Source organism: Meriones unguiculatus, chromosome 9 (genome assembly GCF_030254825.1).
Source record: "Meriones unguiculatus strain TT.TT164.6M chromosome 9, Bangor_MerUng_6.1, whole genome shotgun sequence".
In the NCBI taxonomy this organism is placed as follows: Eukaryota; Metazoa; Chordata; class Mammalia; order Rodentia; family Muridae; genus Meriones; species Meriones unguiculatus.
Window position 1 is genome coordinate 99,993,347 of NC_083357.1, and position 24,161 is coordinate 100,017,507.

The 24,161-nt window shown below is 42.9% G+C and overlaps 1 protein-coding gene and 1 pseudogene across 2 annotated transcripts in view; both read left to right on the top strand.

The window, feature by feature from the left end:
• Window positions 1-5,245: 5,245 nt before the first annotated feature.
• Window positions 5,246-5,611, top strand: LOC110539377 (small ribosomal subunit protein eS12-like; annotated as a pseudogene).
• Window positions 5,612-12,407: 6,796 nt separating this feature from the next.
• The window catches only part of Slain1 (SLAIN motif family member 1), a 51,868-nt gene continuing 40,114 nt past the window's right edge, over window positions 12,408-24,161 (top strand). Inside the window, exons 1-2 of one of the 2 annotated variants that reach the window (XM_060391569.1) lie at window positions 12,408-13,102; window positions 19,018-19,157. In XM_060391569.1, coding sequence (XP_060247552.1) covers window positions 12,549-13,102; window positions 19,018-19,157 — 694 coding nt within the window. In that variant the 5' untranslated portion in view covers window positions 12,408-12,548. The remainder of the gene's footprint in view (window positions 13,103-19,017; window positions 19,158-24,161) is intronic. The other variant, XM_021626231.2, reaches the window with a different exon arrangement.

Consider the following 24,161-nt stretch of genomic DNA (forward strand, 5'->3'; position numbering starts at 1 on the left):
AATCTCTTGTGGCCCTGACTAGCTTCAAACTCAACCCTGATCCTCCTGTCTCCACCTCCCAAGTAATGAGATTACAGTCTATGCTAACATACCTCACAGTTGATCATTCTTTTTTAAATAAAGACTAATTGCATGGTTTAAACAGCCTTTCTTTACATTCTGCATAAATTTGTTGGAATTCTACATTTTATGTTAGAAGTCCAGCTCAGAAGGAGGATGAGAGAATTTTCTTTTCAGAGTAAACACCTTTTAATTCAAATGGCTTATAAGAATGTCTGTTTCAAATCCTTAACTCTGCTGCATATTAGCTGAAATTTGATACCATATTTGCAGAGAAACACTCTCTTAATGTGACACGAGTCACAATGAATTGGTCTCCCTCCTTGAGAAAGGCACAGGAGGGGTCAAGCCATACCCAGTTATGCCATGGTTCTGTCTGGTATCCTGCAACAGTTACCATAGCCGCTTTGAAGTATTGCAGTAACAGATGGGAAATTTAAAAGAACAGCTTTTAAGATTTTAAAACAAGTCCAAATGTAAACCTCCCTCAACTTCTCTATTCCTTTCTGTGCCAAAAAAAGAGAAAACACCACAAGTATGATTATGAGATGATTATTTTAAAAATATCATTTATCCTGAGTTTTAACATCTATTACAACTCATATTAAACAGTTTTAAAAAAACACAAACCCTTCATTTAAAAAAAGGAAAACTGTTTCTCGCTGATGACCATGAGTTAGAGACAAGAATCACAAATCAAGGAATTTAGGTGGAAGGAGCAAAGTAATAAGCCATAACCCCTGCCCAATTCAGTCTACCGCATGGATATCTAAGTCATCACATCAACACATGTGGAATTTGTTTTTAGGAGAAAAACATGACATGTAATGTATTTCTTTTGTTTTTTTGTTTGAAGGGGAGGCTCATAGAGCCTTGACCAATTTCTCTCCTCTGAGTAGGAGCCAGCATACTGGTGAAGTAGCATCCACTCACAGTGTAGCACACTGGAGGCTTCTTCTCAGTCATAGCTAAGAGCAAAGGGATCACAGTCAGGTGTTAACTGTGGTGGGCTTTTTGGTACATGACTTATTCTTTTGAAGTAAATGATGAAAGAACATAGACTTATCAAAATGACATTTAAAGTTCATACTGTGAAGCACTCACAAACCCTGTCCAAACACAAATCTATAGGACAAAGAAATAAATAACGAGGATGATCTTCTTTACGGATCATGAGCAGGCACAGAAATCCTTACGTTGGTGGTCCCAGGATGACTTGTTCAGTAACAGAAGCGGCAGAGACAGTAAGGATACCAGTTTTAGGGCCAGAAAGAAGTAGGGAGAACACTGAGTTACTCTCCACTCTCCTTTCTTGTACTTCCACTCCAGGAAGAAAAGCAGAAGAAAGGGAAAGATGCTGACATCAGCCTAGGAGACTGAGTGCCAGAGAAGAAAGACATCAGGATATAGTCACCATTGACCAAGCCCTCTCAGAAAACCATCAAATCTTAAAGATTCCTGATGTCATAATGGAGTAAAACTTACCTTTCTATCAGTTCTGTTCCTCAAGAGTACCCTGACTGATCCATATTCTGGTACCAGGAGTGGGGTTCAAACCCATGTGGATATATGTCCATTGGACCAGTATTCTCTATAAAGAAAATGACTGTATTGGAAAATAAATATTAGATAAAATTAAAATGTTATTTTAGAAGACTTAAGAATGAGTCTATTTAGAGATATCAAGGACACACACATATAAATGTCTCTATATACATATATAGTATTGCATCATTTCAAAAATAGGAAATTGTGATAGAAAGCTTTTGAAATTCAGTAGACTAGATACATTTTGGTGGATATAAATGAAGTATTACAATTAAGATAAGGGTCAATACTAATGAACTGACTCAAAATTAACCCAACAGATAAAAAGACAAAAGTCTGAAATAAGAATTAAGAGAGAATGAAATAGAATAATATGGAGATATAGATAAGTAAATGAATGCTTGTTTACTCCACAGATAAAATTTAATTATTGAATATGTAAGTGTAAACTACATAAAACAACACATATATACAATTGTAATGAAATATAGATTTTAGCAATTGCTATGATAGTTTAAGTAGCATATGTTAGCATTTAATTTCAAACAAACATATGTAACATACATATATATCTATAAATAGTGAAAGCTTAGATAAATGTTGCATACTTACTGTTTATATGTTCATGTAACACATACTTAATATAGTATATATGCCATATTTATGTAGACTTGTGTTATTGATCATGTGCTAGACCATATAAGAAATCCTATCAAATTTTACTGAATCATATTTACATAGACAATTGTTTCTTATCACAACACAAATTAAAAATTAGTAATATTGGCTAATAAAATATGCATTTTATTAACTATGATGTGAACAAGAATTGCATTCTGAAATTGCACATGAGTGAAGACACAACTATGAAGCATTTATAATCAAACAAGTACAAAAATATAAAATTCTAAAATGCATGGAAAGCAGCCAAATCACTTAGGGTAAATTTTAGATGTAAGTTTACTCAGTAACAAGTGAGATTTGTATGTAAGATGTTTGTTATAGGCAAGGTTCTGTACCAAATATTTCCTGCCTCTGATCACATAACAGGGGGGCACATGGTTCTTGTTCCAGCCCTCTGATCTCACAGTAGGTTGGTACATAGTCTCAGTACCCTTGAAGTTGTGTGCAGCTATATGATGGCATGGCTTGTTTTTATCAATGGACTTCATAGAGAATGAATTTTTGCCGCTTGAAGATGTGACCTATATGGGGCAAGTGTACAGCTGGCCAGGTCCTTTCTTGTTACCCTGGAAATTTGCAGTCTTAGTGGAGGAAGCCTCCCTTTTGGCCAGCATACCCAAACAAAGCTAACAGAGTGCTAAGGCCTGGATCTGTCATTCTCTGACTTCTGTCCTCTCACTCCACTTATGTCACAGTGTTAAAAACTTGATGTGGGCTCCAGAGATGACTCAGTGATTAACAGCACTGGCTGCGCTTACAGAAGACCTGGCTTTGATCCCTAACACACACATGATGGCTCAGAACTATCTGGAGCTCCAGTTCCAGGGGAATCTGATGTTTTCTTCTGATTTCCTAGGCATAAGATTGGTGTGTGGGCAAGCCTGTAGGGTACTTTTTTAATTAGTGATTCATAGGGGAAGGCCCAGCCTATTTTGGGTGGTGCCATCCCTGGGCAGACGATCCTTGGCTCTATAAGAAAGCAGGCTGAGCAAGCCATGGAAAGCAAGCCAGTAAGCAACACCTCTCCATGGCCTCTGCATCAGCTCCTGCCTCTAGGTTTCTGCCCTATTGGAGTTCTTGTCCAGACTTCCTTCAGTGATGGACAACAATGTGTAAGTATAAGCCAAAAGAACCTTTTCCTCTCAAACTTGCTTTCTGGTCATGTATTTTATTTCAGAAATAAATATCCCAACTGAGACAATGATGTATTATTTATTTTTTTCTGTCTTCTGTTTTCTAGTACCATCTGGGAACTTTCAGATATTGTTTTCCATGTGATAATAAAAATTGCTTCTTAATGTCATCAAATTAGGTCCAGAGTCTGAAGACAGAAGCTTAAAGCTGATCGTAAAACTGTAAAGCTCTCCTGTTATGAGTTCCCTCCTGTTCCGAATGATTGGTTAGTCTTATTTCCCAGAGCCAATAATCACTGAGCTTGAATTCTGGTTTGGTAAAGGAAACCATATTTTTCATAAGGCTTCCTGTAGCAACTGGTATATATCATTCTTTCTGATAACAAGAGATATTTCTGAAGATAAAAAAACAAGAACATACTGCCATACATTGCTCTACAAGAGGGATTTGTCTTGAGAAATGTATTTTAAGATGAGTTCATCACTGGAAGAGCATCATAGATACACTTAGACAAATTAAGCTTATAACGCCGCTTGGTGCCATGATCATATGGGACCACTATGGTGATGCAGTTCACTGTTGAATGAAATGTCACTGTATAGTAATTGGCTATCTGATGGGTTCTTTTTCCCGCTGCTGTGATGAATAAAAAAACAAAAAACAAAAACAAAACAACAACAACAACACAAAAGAAACTGTGACCAATGAAACTTACAGAAGGAAGTGTTTACGTGGCTACAGTTTCAGAGGGAAAAGATTTCATCGCAGCGAGGAAGCACGGCAGCAAGCAGAAGACTTGATGCTTGGAGCAGAAAGTGAAAGTTCACATCTTCAAGCAGCATGCAAAGACTGTGCACTGAGAATAGTGCAAGGCTTTGGAATCTCAAACCCCATCCTCAGAGACCTGCTTCCTCCAGCGAGGCCACACCTTCTAAAGCTACCCAGACAGCACCACCAACTGGGGACCATGTACACACACAGCTGAGCCTAGGAGGGACATTCTGTCCAAGCCATGGCATATCTGTAGGCACAGTGACCCACTGATTATAATCAGCCTCTCTGTGGAGACCGAGGCTGCTCCTAGATTATAGCTTCAATGTAGATCATCTCTTTGTAATTTTACTATTATTGTTTTCTGGGAAATAATTATGTGTACAGAGTGTGCACACTCCTTTGAACAAACGTTGTGCAATGTCTTTGAAACTGACTCCTGGAAGGTGGCAGTTTGGCAGGCCTAGTGTCTGCTGTTCTCCACCTACCTTTATTAGGTCCCAAAGCCATGCCCTGGCAGCCGTGCCAGTGCCCCAGTGGAGCATAACAGGAGCCACCATCACAGGAGTGCTTCTTGTCCACAGCGCAATGACTTCAAATGAGTTTGTAGCACTTGTGTATAATTGTGATAAATTGTGCAAAGGCATCTTGTAGAAACTCTGCAGGTTATCAAAGAAAACTATTTTTCCTTGATAAAGCAAAGTCCTTAACCACGGTAGCCTCTCAGTACCCAACTGACGCTTAGTGCCCAGCAGACATGTTGCTGAATAAGTACCCTACTAAGTTTTTGTTTTATTTTATTTATTATTAGTATCATCATCATCATCATCATCATCATCATCATTTTGGTTCGGATAGAAAACTAATTCTCTGAATGGAAATTATACTATATTAACTTTTAGGATGAGAGGAAAATTTGAGAAAGACATGAAAACAGATTGTTTTAAAAGGAATGTTTTCCTTTTCCCCTGCCTTCCCCCAGTTTCTCGGAGGCTAAGGCGCAGGTGCGGGTGCGCTCAAGATTCGGCCTCTCGGGTAGTCCACCGCCATGGCTAAGGAAGGCACTGCTGCTGAAGCTGCAATGGTCATCAGCTCTACAAGACATGCTGAAGACCTCCCTCCTCCACGGGGGCCTTGCAAGTGGCACAGGCGAAGCTGCCAAAGCCTGGGACAAGCGCCCGGCCCATCTTTGTGTGCTTGCGTGCAACTGCGCTGAGCCTGTTGTGTGTAAGCTGGCGGAGGCGCTCTGCGCCGAGCACCACATCAGCCTAATTAAGGTTGAAGACGACAAGGTCTCTGTAAAATCAGCCGAGAGAGAGCGGAAGCCACGGAAAGTGGTTGGTTGCAGTTGTGTAGTGGTTAAAGAATCTCAGGCCAAGCGTGTCATCGGGAGTGCTTCAAATGCAAGAAATGAAGAAATAAAAAATTTAAAAAGTAATATTTTCAAAACCTTAGAACCGTCCACGGTGGCGATAGCATAAATGGCATTTTTTTTTCCAGCAAGACTCAAATTATACCAGTCATTTTGCTCTGTATTGTTAAACTTTGAAAAAAAAATGAAGTAATTTTTTTATGTATTCACTAGCTCACACTGATGTACAGATTTGGTTAGGTGCTCCTTGGTTTAGAGCTCTTGCTGTTCTTGCAGAGGACCCAAGTCCAGTTCTCAGCGCCACAGGCAGTCTATGACCAGCTACAGGGACTCCAATGCCCTCTCCTGGCCTCCAACAGGTGGCTCTCTCTCTCTCTCTCTCTCTCCAAAAAACAAACAACAAAGCATCCCCAAATCTAAACAAACCCCAAACCCTACCAAATTAATGAATTTCTCTGACATCTTCAGCTTGACACAGAATGCCTCTGTCACGTCTTCAGCTCTGCACATAGTGTGCCTCCATCGTGACTTCAGCTCTGCACATAGTGTGCCTCTGTCACGTCTTCAGCTCTGCATATAGTGTGCCTCCATCGTGTCTTCAGCTTGGCGCATAGTGTGCCTCTGTTGGGTCTCCTCTCTTATGTCCCTGCTCTCTTTTCTCTCTTCCTGGCTCCCTTTCTAGTTCCTAGCATTCTTCTTTTACGTCCATGCCATTTAGTTCTTACAGAGGAGAGAAACATTATGTGATACTTGTCCTTCTGTGTCTGTATTACTTTGATGAACACTGTATTGGCCAGTTCTATCCCTTTTCCTTTAAAATTAGGGACTTTTTCTGACAGATGAACAGTACCCACTGTGTACAAGGACCATGTTTTCTCTAACCATTCCTCTGCTCACAGACACTGTGGTTGATTTTGTATCTTGGTTATTGTGAACAATGTTGCTTTATTTATTTTAAATCAGTTTTTTTTTTTTTAAACTTAGTAGAGAGTGGTGAATTTTATTGTGGTATTTTTATGTACATCATGTCTCATTTTACTGTATTCTTATTCACATGCCTCCACACTGCCCTTACCTACCTACCTTCCTTGTCTCCTCTAGAAGATTTCCTTTTCCCAACCAAATAGTCCTACCTTTGGCTTTCATGTCATATGGGCGCCATTCCTTTTCTTCCCTTTATTCTCACTTAAGACATCCTTATCAGCCAGGTTCAGTGGCACATGCCTATAATCCCAGCACCTGGGGAGGCACTGGCAGGGGTAGCTCTGTGATTCTGAGGCCAGCCTGGTCTACAAATCGAGTCCAGAACAGCCAAGGCTCCACAGTGAAACCCTGTCTTGGAAAACCAAAAAAAAAAAATTTCTTCTCCCTTCTCTCATGGTCCCTTTTATTTTTATTTCCATCTTTCTCCCTCCCTCCTTCTCTTCATCCCTCCCTCCTTCACTCTCCCCCCGCCCACAGGAACATCTATTTCGCATAGGAGAGAACACATGTGGTATTTGGGTATGCATACATTTTAAAGAAGCTTTAAGTATGTTGCTATTCTAATGTTTCCGATTTTGTAAAAAAAAAAAAAAAGTTTGTGTATTTTTGTAGTCTAAAATTTAAGAACATTTCCCAAATCAGTGTGACACTTACTTGATTCTAGGCTGGAACATTGTTTCTTTGGAGCATGTTTAAGAGTGGTATTAGGACCTAATGAACACTCATGTCCAGAAATGAAAAGCAGTGCTGAGATGACTTATGCTGTGTTTGTCAACTGCTCAGAAACCAGCAGTTAGCACAGAGCCAAGAGCCCTTGTCCTGCTTCAGGGTTGTAGCCGCACTGGCAACTTTGTTGATCTTGGAAGCTGACTGTTTTCTAATCTGTTCTTGGTGACCTTCAAAGCTCCAGTAATATTTCCTTGTTCCTCTTTTCAAGGCACTCTAGCAACCAAGTTTTGCATTGGTTCATACTTTTTCTTTACAGATGACAGAAACTGTGCTGGCTGATTTTATGTCAGCTTGACACAGGCTATATTCATCTGAGAGGAGGGGATCCCAATTGAGAAAATGCCTCCTTAAGACAGGGATGTAGGCAAACCTGTAGAGCATTTTCTTAATTACTGATGGAGGTGGGAGGGCCCAGCCCAAGGTGTGTGGGACCATCCCTGACCCGATGGCCCTGGATTCTATAAGAAACGGGGCTGAGCAAGCCGTGGGGAGCAAGCCAGTGAACATCACTCCTCCACGGCCTCTGCACCAGCTCCTGCCTCCAGGTTTGAGGTCCTGTTCTGACTTCCTTCAGATATGGCTATGGATGCAGAGGGATCAGATGAGGAAACTCTTTCCTTCATGACTTGTTTTTTGTCATGGTGCTTCATCATAGCAATCGTAACCCAAACTGAGAAAGAGACCAAGTCAGGAAACTCTGCTAGGGATTCCTAAGTCCTAACATGAGACATTGTGGCCTAGGAACTTGAGCTCTCAGGTACAAGCTAGGAAAGACTGCCTGGCTTTGAGTGCCACTGTTTGGACAGGTAAACACTGGGCAGATGCACCTCCCTGTGCCTCAGTTCCCTCCTTTACAAATAGAATAATTAGCACTCTAAGGGATGCTTAATGACCAGATGGCTTCATATATATGCAATTAGTAAGTACCAACAAATACCTGCTCTTAAACACTGTATAAAATTTCTCATGACAATGGTGGATATTTGAGTTGTTAAGAAAAAAAGCAAAGTGACTGACCACAGGGTATGCTAAGAACTTGGTATTGGGATCTGGGAGCTACATGCTCGTTCTTTTGTTGAATGATTACATTCATATCCTGACTAATGGATATCACACTTGTCTAACACGTTTTGATTGGATGAAAGGAACCAGATGAAGTCATGTCTCTTGCTACCTTGGCCTTACCTGAACGCAGAGCTGCAATCTCCCTCTGTTTGGCCACCTACCCTGCTGACTTGTGTTTTCACTTTACACTTGTCACACCGAGTCTTGAACTATAGTTAGTGTGAGACTATGTTCTTTCCTCCCTAGATAAGGCCTTACTGGAGACACCATCTTACTTGTCTTTAAAAATTATATGGTGCTGTGTCTTGAACATAATATACATATAATAAGTATTTATTGAAAGGGGCTTTTAGAATATAGCTTGCTAAACAAACAGATAATTATTACCACCATTATTCTTACTATAAGCACTGCTGTATCACTTTATAGGGTATAATTACATGGGTGTTTGACATGAGTCTAACAGGGAGTGCTGAGTGAGGTTAGAATATGCAACCTGAACACAGAGTGTTATCACTGCATTCATTTCTCTCTGTATTACCCCCCTTACATCAAAACACAGCGTGTCGGATGTAGCAAGAGTTCTTCTGGTTCTATTTGGGTCATGTGTGAAGTAATTGATTATCATGGGTCTGCAAAAAGCCTTCTTATTTCCCCATGTTGTTCCTACATGATAAATGAGGCATATGCAAATAACTAATTAGGTTCTGATCTTAGTTCCAGATACAACGTGGGAATTTACTTATTCATCTTTTCTAAAAAAGGGGTTTCAACGTTTCTCTGCCGAGTGCTGGCCACCCCATGAGGCACATGAGCAGTGGGATGAACAGCATTCAACTCGTTCCTGTGTGGCTAGCAGGCATTTCCAGTAAGAGGAAGACTCTCTGAAGCACTGTCTTCTGAATCAACTTGAAAATACAGGTGGAGATTTTTGAGCTTTGTTTTGCATATTAGGTGAATATTTCTGAAGTAATTGGATCCATGGTCGTGAATTTCTGGAGTGTAAAGAGGAGGGTCATCCAGCCAGTAGAAACTATTGAGAACTGCTATTGTTTTCATGACTAAACTTTAGCAAGTAACCTAGCCTGGCTCTTCTGTGAAACCAGGATAACCACAGGCAGGAAGAGTCTAGATTTCTTAAAAGAATCTATTTATATCCTCAAGAAGATATTACGCTGTGTCTTAGTTTCTATCGCTGCAACAAAACACTATGACGGAAGCAACTTGGAGAGGAAAACGTTTATTTGACAGATGCTTCCATATTACTGTTCATGTTGAAAGAGGTCAGGACAGGAACTCAAGCAGGGCAGGAACCTGGAGGCAGGAGCTGATGCAGAGGCCATGGAGGGGTGCTGCTTACTGGCTTACTCCCATTGCTTTGTTTAGCCTGCTTTCTTATAGAACCCAGGGCCACCAACCCAGGGATGACACCACCCACAATGGGCTGGGACCTCCCACATCAATTATTAAGAAAATGCTCTACAGGTTTGGCCATAGCCCAGTCTTACGGAGGCATTTTTTTCAATAGCGCCTTCTTTTTCAGTGACTCTAGGTTGTGTCAAACTGACATAAACTAGCTAGCACATGCTATTTGTGCGATTTTGTTGCTGCATAAGTGATTGAACTGATAACTGATAGCTATAAGTACCATTAGAGATACAGGCGACTAAATTAATTTTAGTTTTTTAAAGTAACTTCAGTGACCTTGTGTGATTTTAAAGTGTAATGAATAAGAACTACTGGAAATATGCATTTCTTCACCCATCCAGTTGTGAGTGTGTGATATATAGCTGTTTTCCACAAAGTTTTTAGTGGGACACACAGTTTCATGTCATTCTTCTTTGCAAACTCTGAAGTCACCTTTTCATTTCACTTAAAGTACTAAATTTTAAATACTAAATAAATTGAGCAGCTACATATGCAATTTTTTTTGGAAGCACACAGCTTGAAATTTGCATCAAAAATAAAAAAAATATCAAGACTGCTTAATTAAAACCTTGACACCACCAACCCCTTCAATTATGTGGTAAGGAGATGGGCACCCTGGGAATTACCAACTTAAAATCAGTGTGCACTTTGAGTGCCTTTAGCATGTACACATGCACAGTTCTCTGAAGGGAAGAAAAGAGCAAAGAGCTTTACTAGAAAAAAAACAAATCTAACATTTCTCTGGATCATGGGTTATTTTGCCCTTTAAAAGCAGGGAGAGAACTTATTCTGCCCTTTAAAAGCAGAACTTAGAATAATGTTTCTGTGCTTACACTTTCAAGTAAGCTTTTTTTTTTGTAAACACTGAGAAATTTTTACAATAGTTGTTAATTAAGAAACAGTTCTACAGATTGATCTCTGTGTTCTGTAGACCACAAAGAGTGAATGCAGAAGGGGAGGGCCGTTTATTTCTCTGCTTCTTTAGAGTATATGAATTTTGCAGTGAAAGGACGGCTTCTCTTTACTTGCTAACTCTTGTTGTCTTCACTATTATGTGCTGATTCCCGGTTTCTTTCACTAATGTGGAAGCCAGCAGCTCTTTGTTCTCATTGTGTCTGTCCTCTCCCTTTCTTTGTGTTCCAGGGATACTGCTGCCTGCATCTGCCACTGAGCATGCGGGAAAAATCCTTCAATAGATTCTTCACTTAGGAGTTTCAGTAGTATTACTCCACTTCTCCAGGTTTTAGTAATAACCAACATACCCCAAAAGATAGAAGGAAACTTGGAAAGGTGATGGGAGATACAGGTGGTTTGGGGATTGGATGGCCAGCTGCGATTCTAGGGAAGAAAACTTCAGGGCAGTTACCATACATTGATGGAAGAAGCTCTTGCCAGTCAAGTCAAATTCAGGGCATCCACCTTGCAAGCACACACAAGTTTAGAGATGTACTTTGCCAAGGGAGAAGACAAATGTTTCTGAGCAGTAAGGCACAGGGTGAAATTGAAACAAAACAAAACAAAACAAACAAAAAACATTAGGTGCAACATCCGAGCCATGCCTCAGAGATGCTCGACACATTTCTACTGACGCTGTGTGTACCGTGCCTGCGTGAGGCCCTTCACCAGATATCCGAGGGTGAGAACCAGAGGTGTGGATTGTTCTCGCAACATAACGTCAGGCTTTCCTTTGTGTTAAACACACAAAACGCTAAGTCGACATTAACTGAACAAAACGATTCAGTTCGTCTGCGTAAAAGCATTTTTTGTTGAAAAAGAAATAAAAAGCAGGATTTCCAAGAAGGGGGAAGAAGCAGGTGATATCACACCCTTCTTCTTTTTGCTCAGGCACGTCTGGCTTTAAAAGCGTGAAGTATTTAACAGATGGAGTACTCTACAGTTTTGCTCCTTTTTCTCCCTGCAATGACTCCAGACTGCTGTTCACCTGCTCAAAAAAGGCAGCTCTGGGAACAGTGGAGCACTCGGGGGATGCTCAAAGATCTTTTGTCTAATATTAAAGAGTACAGAAACGCAACTCACGTTTAATGGTGAAATGCTGGTGTAGATTGTTCAAATATGGCTATTTTAGACAGGATGAAGTGAACGCCTGACCGTTTAGCAGCTGGCCATGCCCCCTCTTAGAGGCAGCAATTTCTCACTTTTCCCTCTTCAACCTCCCCTGTCCCACCATTTTGTTTCTGTGCTACCTAATACCGCCCTTAGCCGCATCTTTTCCGCGTCTGCTCTTTGGGTCTCGGCATCCTGCTCCCCTGACCGTGTGTTTTCTGTAGGTTTCATAAGCTTGTGGCAGTACAGTGGCATCTAACGGTGCTCTTGTAAGAGGGCAAGCCACGGGCCCAGGGTGCATTTCCCTCGGCCGAAAGCACCTGCTACATCTTCATAGAGCCCGCCTCCGGCGGTGATGCTCGGTGTGGGCCCTCTGGCCCGAAGCCGGAGGAAGTGGGAGCGGCGGGAAGTTCAGGCCAGGTCCAATCAGGCACCTGGGGTTAGGTGGCGTGGGTGCAGGCGGATGCCCAGGGCGGGTCCCCGCGCAGGCCCCGCCCCCTCGGCACAACCACCGGCGCAGGCTCCGCCCCCTCCGCCCCGCCCCGCCCCGGGGCCGCGGCTAAAACCCGGAGCCGCCAGCGCAGAGCCCGGTGCAGAGCCGCTCGGCCGCGGTTGCCTCGGCGGGAGGCCCGGCCCTGGTGCTGATGCTGGTAGGCTGTGCGAGCTGGGCCCGCGCAGCCTCCTCGCCGCGGTGCTCGGGGCTCCCGCGATGATGGCGGAGCAGGTGAAATGCGCCTCGCCGGTGGCGGGCTCCGGCGCGGGCTCCGGGCCGGTGGTGAACGCCGAGCTGGAGGTGAAGAAGCTGCAGGAGCTGGTGCGCAAGCTGGAGAAGCAGAACGAGCAGCTACGCAGCCGGGCGGCCAGCGCGGCCGCCGCCCCGCACCTGCTGCTGCTGCCGCCGCCGCCGCCCTCCGCGCCGCCGCCGGCCGGGGCCTGCAGCCCGCTCGCCCCGCACAGGGCCCCGGCCGGCACGGCCGCCCCGGGCCCGGGGGCGCTGGGCCCCGCGTTCCCGGGGACCTACTGCTTGCCCAGCCCTGCGCCCTCCCTGCTCTGCAGCCTGCCGCCCGCCGACTCGCCCTTCGTCTACTCCAAGCCGGCGGCGGGCTTCTTCGGCGGGGGTGGCAGCCCGGAGCCGGGGACCGCGGGGACCCCGCCGGGGGAAGCCTCCACGCCGCCCTTGCCGCCTCCAACGCTGCTGGACGAGGTGGAGCCGCTGGACCTGGAGAGCCTGGCCGCCTGGAGCGAGGAGGACCAATACACCTGGTATTGACGAGCTCCGCCGCGGTCCCCCAGACCCCGAGTTGTGAGGCCCAGGATGCGGGGGCGGGGCGTGGGAGGCAGGGGACCCCGAGGCCTAGCAGGTGCCAAGCCCTGAGCTTCGCATGGAGGCAGAAACCTGTTTTATGATAGTGCTTCTTGCTCCGACTGGGGATTGGTCTCTGCCATCTGCCTTGTGCTCGCCTCTTTGCTGATTACCGGGTCCCAAGCGCCTCGTTAGCCTTAAATGCACAACTCATGTCATCTTGTCGCTCAGTCCTGCTCTTTATCCGAGTGTGTGTGTGGAGGAGGCTTGTCTTCAGCCCTCCATTGCTTATGTTGGACAGGATTGCTGTCCTAACATCCGAAGCCTCCTAGTGATGGTTTCTTCTCAGACATCTGCACTTGCAGTTGAGTCCGTCTGTCATGTGTGCCCTCTCTGTATTTTCACTGATAACCTTTCGGCTATGGGTTTGATTATTAAAGATGTGCTCTCCTTGTATGTCAGAAGTGAAGGCTCCTTGGGGAGTGGAGTGAGCAGAGGGAGAGACACTACTTCTACTTCTTCTTCTTCTTCTTCTTCTTCTTCTTCTTCTTCTTCTTCTTCTTCTTCTTCAATTCGTAGTTAGAAGGAATTTTCATTAATCTTACAAATGAATCCAGATTGAAGAAAAGTGCTTGTGCTGGCTAGTTTTAATGCCAACTCGACACAGGCTAAAGTCATCAGAGAGGAGGGACCTTCCATTAACAATGCCAACATAAGATCAGGCTGGAGGCAAGCCTGTAGAGCGTTTTCTTAGTGATTGATTGGGCAGGGCCTAGCCCATTGTGGAGGTCCTGGCTTACAGGGACCAAGCCAGTAAGCAGCACCCCTCCATGGCCCCTGTAACAGCTCCTGTCTCCGGCTTCCTGCCTTGTCTGTGCTCCTGTCCTGGCTTCCTTTGATGATGAGCTGTGATGAGGACGTGTAAACTCCATAAATTCCTTCCTCCCCAAGTTGCTGTGGGTCCTGGTGTTTCAATGAAGCAACAGTAGCCCAGGCTAGGTCAGTGCTGTTGGAGAAACTTTATTATCTAATCTAGAAACTTTTAAGGTTGATTATGAGGGTGGTGGAGACCGGAAGCATTTATTCAATGGAAATCCCGTTGGCTGTGTGTGCCCAGGAATGAGTACTTTTTGGAGGAGACAGGTAGCCAGAGCACTTGTTATGTGTTTTCCTGCTCTTGCCCATGGAGCACTTGTTTGAGTGTTATCTGCTGGGGTTTGCTGGACGTGCAGTAGGAGTGGTTGGATAAAGTGGAGCGTGGGTCCTTGCGGGGGAGCTGAGCAGCGCTCCTGTCTGGATAACAGTGGCCGGGTGAAGAGTTGCATCCTTTTTCTCTGGTGTTTTTATTTAAGAAAAACCAGGTTTTTCTCATTTTGTGCTCTTGCTAATGATTGCATAGGAGGGAAATGGGAGTTGGAGAATCTTACTGCTTTGGTACTGGGAGCTACAGTGTTCCCTTTTCATTTACACTCCACATGGCAACTGTGAACTTTAATTGTCAGTTGCTTTGATTTGGAATTAAAAATGACGTAGATCTATAGTAGACCTTTGGTGGACACATCTATCATCTGCCTTGACTTTGATTTTGGAACCTGTGCAAGTAACTTATGTTGTGCAACTCTTTAACAACTCAACACTTCCTGCAACTTTAAGCCGTTCTTTCTAAATTAGTTTTTTTGGGGGGTGGGGTAAAGCCTAAATATAGTTCAGCCTGAATATAGTATTGGAAATGGTTTGCAGTAGCTTTTATGTTGCGCTAATGTCTGTAAATCCTTATACCAATTTCAAATAATTTGAGTTTTTGATTTTTTAAATGATGATGCATATAAACAGCGGGATGAAATTTATTTATAATTTTGTTAGAAATACAGTGGAGCAATCCCTTTAAATTATGGCATATTTTAAAATCTACGGCTACTATTATTATTACTATTTTGTTTTTCTTGAGATAAGGTCTCTCACACTGTAGCTCAGGCCAGCCCTGAAGTCTATGTCTTACTCCTTTAGCTTTCTGAGTGCTGGAATTACAGGCATGTCCCACCATGATGAACTTTCATATTTATTGTGGTATTGCTGTTTATCTGGTTAATAATAGTAAGTGTATGCCAAACACAGTTTTTATATTTTCTTCTTCTTAATGGTCCTTTACCACAGTTATCCAACCCTTAGGATATTGTTGTCTAGGTTTTTAACTGTTTTGTTATTTAAAACATCGAGAAAACATTGAAATAAGTATCAAAAATTGCTGTTCAGTGGGGTCAGCATATTAGTCTTTAATGTGGTTTGGAGCAAGTCTCAAAGGAAGTTCAACTTTATTCATCAAATATATTGATAAATAATAAGTGACTCTTCCTTGCTTTAAAAGTGTTTCTATGGACATATGGCACACTATTTGTGGAGTCCTTAAAAAGGAGGTAGACCCCAGGTGGAAAAACAAAGAGGGGTCATTAATCTTAGTTGGATGCACTTAAAGATTTTGAGGTCATCTGATTAACAGATTTACATTTTTTTTTTGTTTTAACATTTTAGGCATTATTTTTGTATTAAGCATATTTTGATGAAAAAAAAATAGCCAACCAGATTTACTTAAAAAAAAAAAATTAAGCCAGCTGCTAATGTTTACTTTCGGGGGGATTCACTCCAAGTGCCTGTATCCCTGCAAACTTTTCATGGCCGCACCCGGAGTGCCACAATGGTGTGCCTTCCTTTGGATGCCAAGGTGAGGCTTGCAGCACGCCTCACTTATTTCTTACGCACATTAAGAAATAGCTGGAGCGGGTATACGCAGCCTACGTTAGAGTTTTGCGTCAGGCACGTGGTTTGTAAACATCTTCTCCAAACACGTGGTTTCATCTTAATCCCTTAGCAGTGTTTTCCAAGGGAAAAGGTTTTACTTGTGGTGAGGCCCACTGGTTCCTCATTCTTCTGGATCATGCATGATTTCAGTCTTGGAAATTATAGTGCAAAGATGTTTGCCAACTTTGGGTGAAGATTTTCACCTGTGGTTTATAGCAATTTTTGTTTTCAGTTTCTAGTTTCACTTTTTTTTAAAGTTAATTTTGGATACTGTACGAAGTAGAGGTCACACATTTTGGGTATGTGTATCCTAACATCCCTGCGTTTGTTCAGAAGGCCACCTTTATTAACTTTGCTGCACTGTTGAAGTTCATTGTTCTCTGGCTGGTTCCATTTGGGGACTGTATTTTTTCCGTTGCTCTATTTTCCTGGATGCCACTCTAAGCTGACTTCATTACTGTCTCTTGCTCCTGTCTCATCAGTTAGTGAGGACTCTCCAGCTTTGTTGCCTTTTAACAGTTGTTGGCTATTGAAGGATCTTCCCTTTTCCATGTGAATTTCAGAATCCGTTTCTATGTACACACACACACTGCAAGGGTTTTATAGGAGTTTCGTTAATCATAAAGATAAGTTTAAGGACAACCTACACACACCTTAACAGTATTTAGTCTTTGAACCATAAACCTGGTGTATCTCTCCATTAATTTATGTCTTTAATTCTCTCAGAATGGTTCTGTAGTTTCTATTGTGTGACTCTTTTGTGTACACATTTTGTTAGATTTGTACACATGTTTGGCGGTTTTGAAAATGCTGTAAATGGAAAAGGGCAAGTATGAAAGTCTGTATTTCCTTGCTGATGTGTACAAATGCATGACTAACTCCACTAACCAGCATCCTGCAAACAGTCCTGCTTCACTCACTAGTTTTAAATAGATAATGTCCTCTGTGAAACCTATGTATCTGTGATCTGTAGGTAAAGAGAGGTTTACTTTTTTTTTTGGTCCAAATATCCTTCGCCTGATTGCAGTGGTAGAATGTCTATGGAGCATTGACTGGAAATGATGAGCCCAGTGTTACCCTTTTGTTCTGTGGGAAGTGTTCATCTCTTACCATTAGGATGCTACAGCATCTTTAAATAGGTCTTCGGTGGCGTTCAGGATTTTTCCTCTGCTTCCAGTTTTACTGGGATCTTTTTTTTTTAATGGCTGTCAAATGCTTTTTTTCTTTGTCTATTGAGATGACATGATTTTTTTTTCCATTTTAGTTAACATAGTAAGTTACACTGATGTTTTAATGTTAAACAAAGCTTCATTTCTGGAATAAACTCCATGTGGTAGTGATGAAGAGTCTCCATGTGTGACTTAACTTGCTAAAATATTTAGACTGCATCTGTTTCTGAGTGAGAGTGGTCATTGGAGATTTTTACCCCTCCTTGTAATGTCCATGTCTGGCTTTAGAATCAGTGCAACGCTGTCCTCATGAGATGTGTTAGAGTGTCGTCTCTCTTGTGTGGAAGTGTGCAGAGCATTGCTCTTTGGCTTAGATGTTTGCTATAGTTCAGTAGTCAACCTTTCTCGATGTCTCCATTTAAGGTACTTCTCTGTAAACATCACACACATGCCATTTGCATTCCTGGATTGGTTTGGATTGGCATGGATTGTATCTGAGGCTTGGGTATGAAGTAGACTCTCAGTTAAGTAGGACAGTGGAATTTCCAGGATGGCTTTAGCCCAGAGTTTCTTAAATGTGTTCTTGACACCAGAGATGTCATCATTGCCTGGGAACTTGTTAGACATTCAGAGTCCTTGAACTTACCCTGAACCTACTAACTCCGAACACTGCTGTACACTCAAGGAATTATTAGTGTCTGAAGCCCCAAAGAGTGAGAACCAGGGGCCAGTGTAAACTTTGCTTGGACTAGAGAGAAGCACATGAGACTGGGCACAGCAGGAGGCAATGGGCAAATGATGGTGGGGGAATATTCCTCACCTGTGTCCTAGGAGGGCAGGGGGAGCAGCAGGGAATATGAAAGAGGATCAGTGGATATTTAGTAGATTCAGCACTGTGGCCCACAAAACTATTATGTAGTGTAGTTATCATGAAATCAGTTTGAGAGATATTTTAGATTCCTCATCTGTAACAGGAGTCAGCAAAAGAAAAAGCCTGTTTTATTTATTTATTTATTTATTTATTTATTTATTTATTTATTTATGGCTGGAAAGATAGGGCTTTTTTTTTTTTTACACTTTTAAGTGATGGAATATCAACAATCAAAAGAACGTGAAAATCATTGTGTGTTTGTGTGTCTGTGTATATTTGAGACAGGGTCTCACTGTGTAGCTCTGGCATTCTGGAACTGACTGCAAAGATCACACTGGCCTTAAACACACAGATTTGCTTTCTTCTGCTTGCCCAGTGCTGGGATTAAAGTTTACAGGAACGAAGTCACGGTTTTCCAGTTAAATTCTGACTGTGGTGCTTGTGGGCTGCAAGAGCCGAGTTGAGTACTTGTAACAGAGATTGTGCCTCAAAGCCAAAGAGCATGAGGAGATAGTCCTTCATGGAAATTGTTTGCCAGCCTCAAAGCTATTAGAGTGAGTCGCCAAGGCAGAATGCATCCTCTACCTCTGTGGGTCACTGGTGTCACTCTGACAGGTGGCAGTCGTGTGTATGATAGCAAGCATGTAAGGGCTGAAGTCTGATGTTTCAAGACTGAGATGCTCATTAGAGTCACAGTAACTTGGAAGGATTCTATTGCAGAAGAGCAATGGCATTAATTTCTAGACAAGCTGAGTGATATCATAAGATACCAGTTCTGTTAGCAGAAGCCGCTCTCGAACACAGCTAAAGGCGAAGGGGGAGGCAGGTGTGTCTTTGAAGTAGTTCTCAGCAGGCTTTGGAAAGCGACCTATTCTATTTGGGGATATTTGCCTGTTAAAAATGACTCTTGGTACTTTGAAGCAATCAAATGTGATTCTGTTTCTATGGGAACTGTTCAGTACATGCTGTTTTCCTGCAGAAGAGAGGCACTTTCTGTCATCCATATCATACCTATAATGTAGATTTCTCTCTTTTTAAGGTTATACGTTGGCTCTTCGAAGACATTCACCTCACCAGAGAAGTCCCAGAATCCTTTACAGTGGTGTAGACATGTCCTAGATAATCCCACTCCTGAGATGGAAGCAGCCAGACGCTCCCTGCGCTTCAGACTGGAGCAAGGTACTGTGAATGTGTGCATTCTCCTCCTGCAATCCCCATACTGTCCCCTCAGCTTGTGTTTCTGGTTTGGGAGTAGACTTCAGCTAAAAAACTCCTACCCTGAGGTGCAGGTGGTGTGGCATGCAATCCCCCCTGTCCTGTCTTGTACACAGGAATTCCTCAGTGTAGGTTCAGTTGTGTTTGGAGACTACTTTTAGGCAGAGTTTTAGTTTATAATAATGGAGCATATCTTTTTTTTTCTTCTTCTGTTTCAAAAAGACATCAGTAAGAGAAATGGATCTGTCTTCACTTTTCTAAATTGGTAATTAGGGTCTGTGGCTTAATTCTATGCGAAAACTGTAGTCTGTAGAGATCTAAGTACTAAGCACTAAGTACTAAGATCTAAGTACTAAGTACTAAGTCTGCTTTGTTGTGCTTCTTCCCTGTTTAGCTGGATGTGTAACAGGAAGTCTCAACCTCCATAAACCAGGAACTAATCCTAGTACTGTATATTCCAGTAGTTAACTGACAGAGACCAGCAGGAGTAGAACTATGAGTGTGTACACACACACACACACAGAGAGAGAGAGAGAGAGAGAGAGAGAGAGAGAGAGAGAGAGACAGAAAGACAGACAGAGAGAAACACACACACATACACAGAGCGTGTTGTGGGAGAACAGCTAAAGGCATGAGTGGTTCGGAGCTCCTTCCCTTTCCTATGTCTTCAGTAGCTCCAGGCTGTAATTGTTTGGCCTGTTGCCTTGCTCTTTGACCTCTCAGCAGTGTCTGCTCACTCTTTGGGAGCATCCTCTCTGCCCATGCACCCCTGCATCTCAACTCCTATTTGAACTTCAGCCCAGGTCCCACCGTCTGTGTGTGAGGGATGGGAGGAGGGGATCTGCACTGGTGAGGTCAGGAGCAGTGCTCACTGAAGGTCGGACACCGCCTCTCCAGCTCTTCAAGGATAATGGATGGTTAGGAGGTCCCTGAGCGGAAGACAGGCATGGGTGGCGTTTCCTTGCCTCATACTTCTCTTACAGTCAGTACTTCATGTTAGCCTGGTGGAGGTGTTTCACTCGCCTGTAGAGGCGAGAAGGGTGAAGCTGAGCGATTTAGAGGATTGCTAAGAGGATGCATTTGATGTAGGAATGTGGTTTGAAACACACCACACGTGAGATTTAAGAATTACAATACTTGAGCTCAGTAGTCAGTAAACATTCATCTACAAAGGGTCATGTCATAGACAGTTGTTAGGCTCCACACTCTGTTTTGACTAGGCAACCGTTCATCCCCCCAAAGTGGCTGCAGATGTAAGATTACGTTAACAAAGGTGTGTCTCAGTGACACCTTTTATGGACACAGATTTGAATTTCCCCTCCAGTGTAAAAATGTTCTTAGCTGATAGACACAAAAGAGACAAAAGGCGTTTGGATGTGGCCCACCGTGGCCACAGTCCTGCTTCTGCTGGTTGGCATACAAGTTAAATTACAGGGTTGATTTTTGAGAAAGAAGAAGCTTTTAGTAAGTTTAATATAAATCTGATTAATATTTTTGATCAAATGTCTGATCATCTAATTTTGCTTTTATTGGCAGATGTGAAGTCATGAGAACATACAGTGAAATGATATGGTTTTATTTGTGCTTTAGTTTATTTGAATTTTACAGAAAATATTTTAGGTAGAGAACTAATTTTTCAAAACCACAAATCGGTGCCTGGCTAAATTTGTATATTAATCTGCAAACTTTTGCTTTGAGACTAAGTGCTTAACTGCTTTTGATTCAGAGATCTGTAATTCCTTTCTGAGGTAACCTGCTGATTCGGGCAGCAGGTCTGGTTGGATGGTGGCAGGACACATAGAGCTCCTTTGTTGCTGCCTCAGTTCCTACCCCTGCATTCTGCAAAGGAGAGCTTGTTTGTTGGATGCTCGTTTTTAAGAGAACATACACTTTATAAAATCAGTTTAGCTTGAAAAATATCAATCAAATGAGGAATTTCAGAAAAAAAAATAGCTGATTGCCTCGTACTTTCCTGTTTATTTCTCAGGTGCATTGTGTAACAGATGCTGTTTTTCTGTTTATGTCTTTTAAAATTTCATTTGTTAGATGGCTATTGAGTTACATTATCATTTAAAATTGTTTTGAGAATTTCATACATCAATCACCATATTTCCATTATTTCTACTGCTGCTGCTTCTTTCTCTCCAAGTCCTATGTCCCCCTACTCCTCAAATTCATGACCTCTTCTTTAACTATAGTATCTCTCTCTGTCTCTGTGTGTATCTCTCTCTTTCTCACTCTCTCATGAGCTTTTGATACTGCATTGTGAGATTTAATCTTTCAACCCCACTCCTTATGCCTTTTCTCAGCATGGCTTTCCAATTTTTTTATGAATTACGGAACACATGAATATTTTCATGGGAGGACTACTTATATCTAGGCATTGCAGTATTTTCTCACATTTTGCATCCCACTCTGTCTTTTAGTTTGCTGCACAAAGATGCCTAGCTGATTTTCTTAGTCATTAGTTTATTCCAGGCTCCCTGGTAGACCCTCGGGACAGGGTGTTTAGTGCCGTGAATTCTGCTCAGTTCTTTTTAGCACCAGGTCTCTGCTGCCTTTATGCTGTCATGGTGGGTCTCCTCTGCTTTGTTCTGTGCTTTTGGCCTCTCCTCAGTCGCTCCTCTGGCCCCTCTTCCAGACTCCACTCTTTTGTTGGAATACCTTCTCTACTTGCTATTTGGGATGAGGGAAGGCAAGAAAGGAGGCAGGAGATAAACTTTGAGAATTATGTTGTCTTATCTTCCCAAGTGTTGGGCGTCACCTGAAAGTTGGTGGTGTTTCCTAGGGAACATAGAAGGCACATCTGGGCAGGTCCCCTGGACTGCTGCAGCAATCACTGGGCCTCTTTCTCACTTTTTACTTCAAATAACATGGGTGTTTTAGAATATTGTCCTGTGTTTGAGGCATTTTGAGTTTATTCTTTAATATTTTCGTGGTGCTCATTCACAGTCAATTTTTACATGGAAGCAAACATTGCCTTGTAAGTTTTATAAGCTCCCTGCCCCATCCTGTTTTTTCTGTTCTTTGTGGGTACTCATGATGGTGGCTGGGTGTTCAATTTCCCTTGACTGATGTCCAGAATTCCTGTGTATTTCTTTTGATTTATAATATGATTTTCCTTCTTCTTGGGCATTTACAAACCTCTCCTTCCAAGTTGTTGACATGTTTTTAAGAACTTCCGTGTGTCAGGTCTCACGGTGGCTTCTCCCTTTCTCTTTCGTAAGGTGTCACCTTTTGTATTTGGTACTTCGTAAATTTGTGTTTGAATTTATCATATATTACACCTGTCCTTGTTGAAGTTTGAGAGGGAACTGGAGGATGTGAGCATTCCCCTCTGCAGTTTACTACAGAACTCACTCCCTGCTGCTTACCTTGCAGCAGCAACTCTAGACCCCTCCAGGATCTTAATGATTTCCCTCATCATGGGTTCAGAACCAGAGTTCTGAAGTCCAACTCGGCCACCTAATCTTTCTGTGCTCTTTAAGATGCTATTAGTCTCTCGTCCAGTGGTTCTCAACCTTCCCAATGCTGTGGCCCTGTAATCCAGTTCCTCATGCTGTGGTGACCCTAAACCAGGTCGTTGCTACCTCATTACTGTAGTGTTGCTGGTTATGAATCATAATGTCAACATCTGTGTTTTCCTATGGTCTCAGGCAATTCTTGTGAAAGGATCATTTGACACCTCCAAGGGGTCACGGCCCACAGGTTGAGAACCACTGCTCTTAGTCAGGCACTCTCTCAGTCTCCCGTGTGGGTCAAAGCTTTACTTTTTGCCCTGTACATGGTTTTTGTAGAGAACATAGGGATGTCTGTGTAGTCCTTCCTCTTGAAAAATCACTGGCTTCTAATCAAAGCACTTTCTTTGTGTCAGTGATGGTAGAGATGAGAAATTACATTTTAGCTGAAACGTTTCTCACAGTGCAAACACTAGAATCATGTGAGCTCTCTATTTTAGAAGTTTCAGAAGCTCTAAAGCAGCATTTACTTTTCATGTGGGTTTTCTCTCTTGGTCCGTCAGCCGTTTCAAATGGCAGGTGTCACTGGGCGCTTTCTTTCAGATTAGTATGGCTTCCAAAGGCAATTGTATCATGTCCATCACAAAACAAGCAGGCAAAAAGCTTGTGTTGACTTTCTTTTCCTGTTATCTGTACACAAGGGGATGCCCACCAGAGAGCAGACATTTCACATAGTTGGTTTCTAGTTCTTGACCTTGGTGGTTTTGAAAAGAAAACTAGTGAAGTCTGTCAGAACATGTGGAGGAGGCATGGCCCTGAGGCCCTGAGGGTATCTGGTGTGCAGGCCTTTCCTGCCTTTCCCTTCTCTGTGTGTATGTCCTCCTCTGCCCTAAGCTCCTGGTTCCTGCAGATGAAGTGTGCTGACCAGGTAGCTCTCCTGTGAAGGAGTAAGCCACCACAGGGCGTACCTCCAGAAGGCTTTGTCATGGTCTCTCTCCACCTCCTTGGCACTTTTCCTTTTTTTGAGACCTGCTCTTTCAGTGTGTCCCAGGTTGACCTGGAATTCACAGCACAACCAAGCTGTCCTTGAACTGGCCTCCAGGGTCAGCCATCCATGCTGAGCCCTCAGGCTTGAGCTGCACACCTGTCTCCTGTGTGGTGTCTGTAGGCACATATGGCTGCCTTTCCTTCAGGATTCTCCTCGGGTTTACAGTGACAGGGTTCATTCAGATTCCAGCTTCTTGAAGGATGGCACGCATCATTTCCTCTGGTACACCCTCCACTTGATGGCTCAAGAGCACGAAACGTGGCAAACTGTGTGAGCGTCTATGGGAAGTTTCCAAGCTGTGGCTTGAAGCTGTGAGAATAAACCGAAAATCTAGCACTTTTGAAGAAAACGAGAGAAAGGAAGAGTGTTTCATGAGATATGTATTTTTAAGGAGATAGCAAGCATGCTATCACTGTGTTGGGTATTTCATTGAAATAATGTTGAAAGTAAAACAATTGCTAC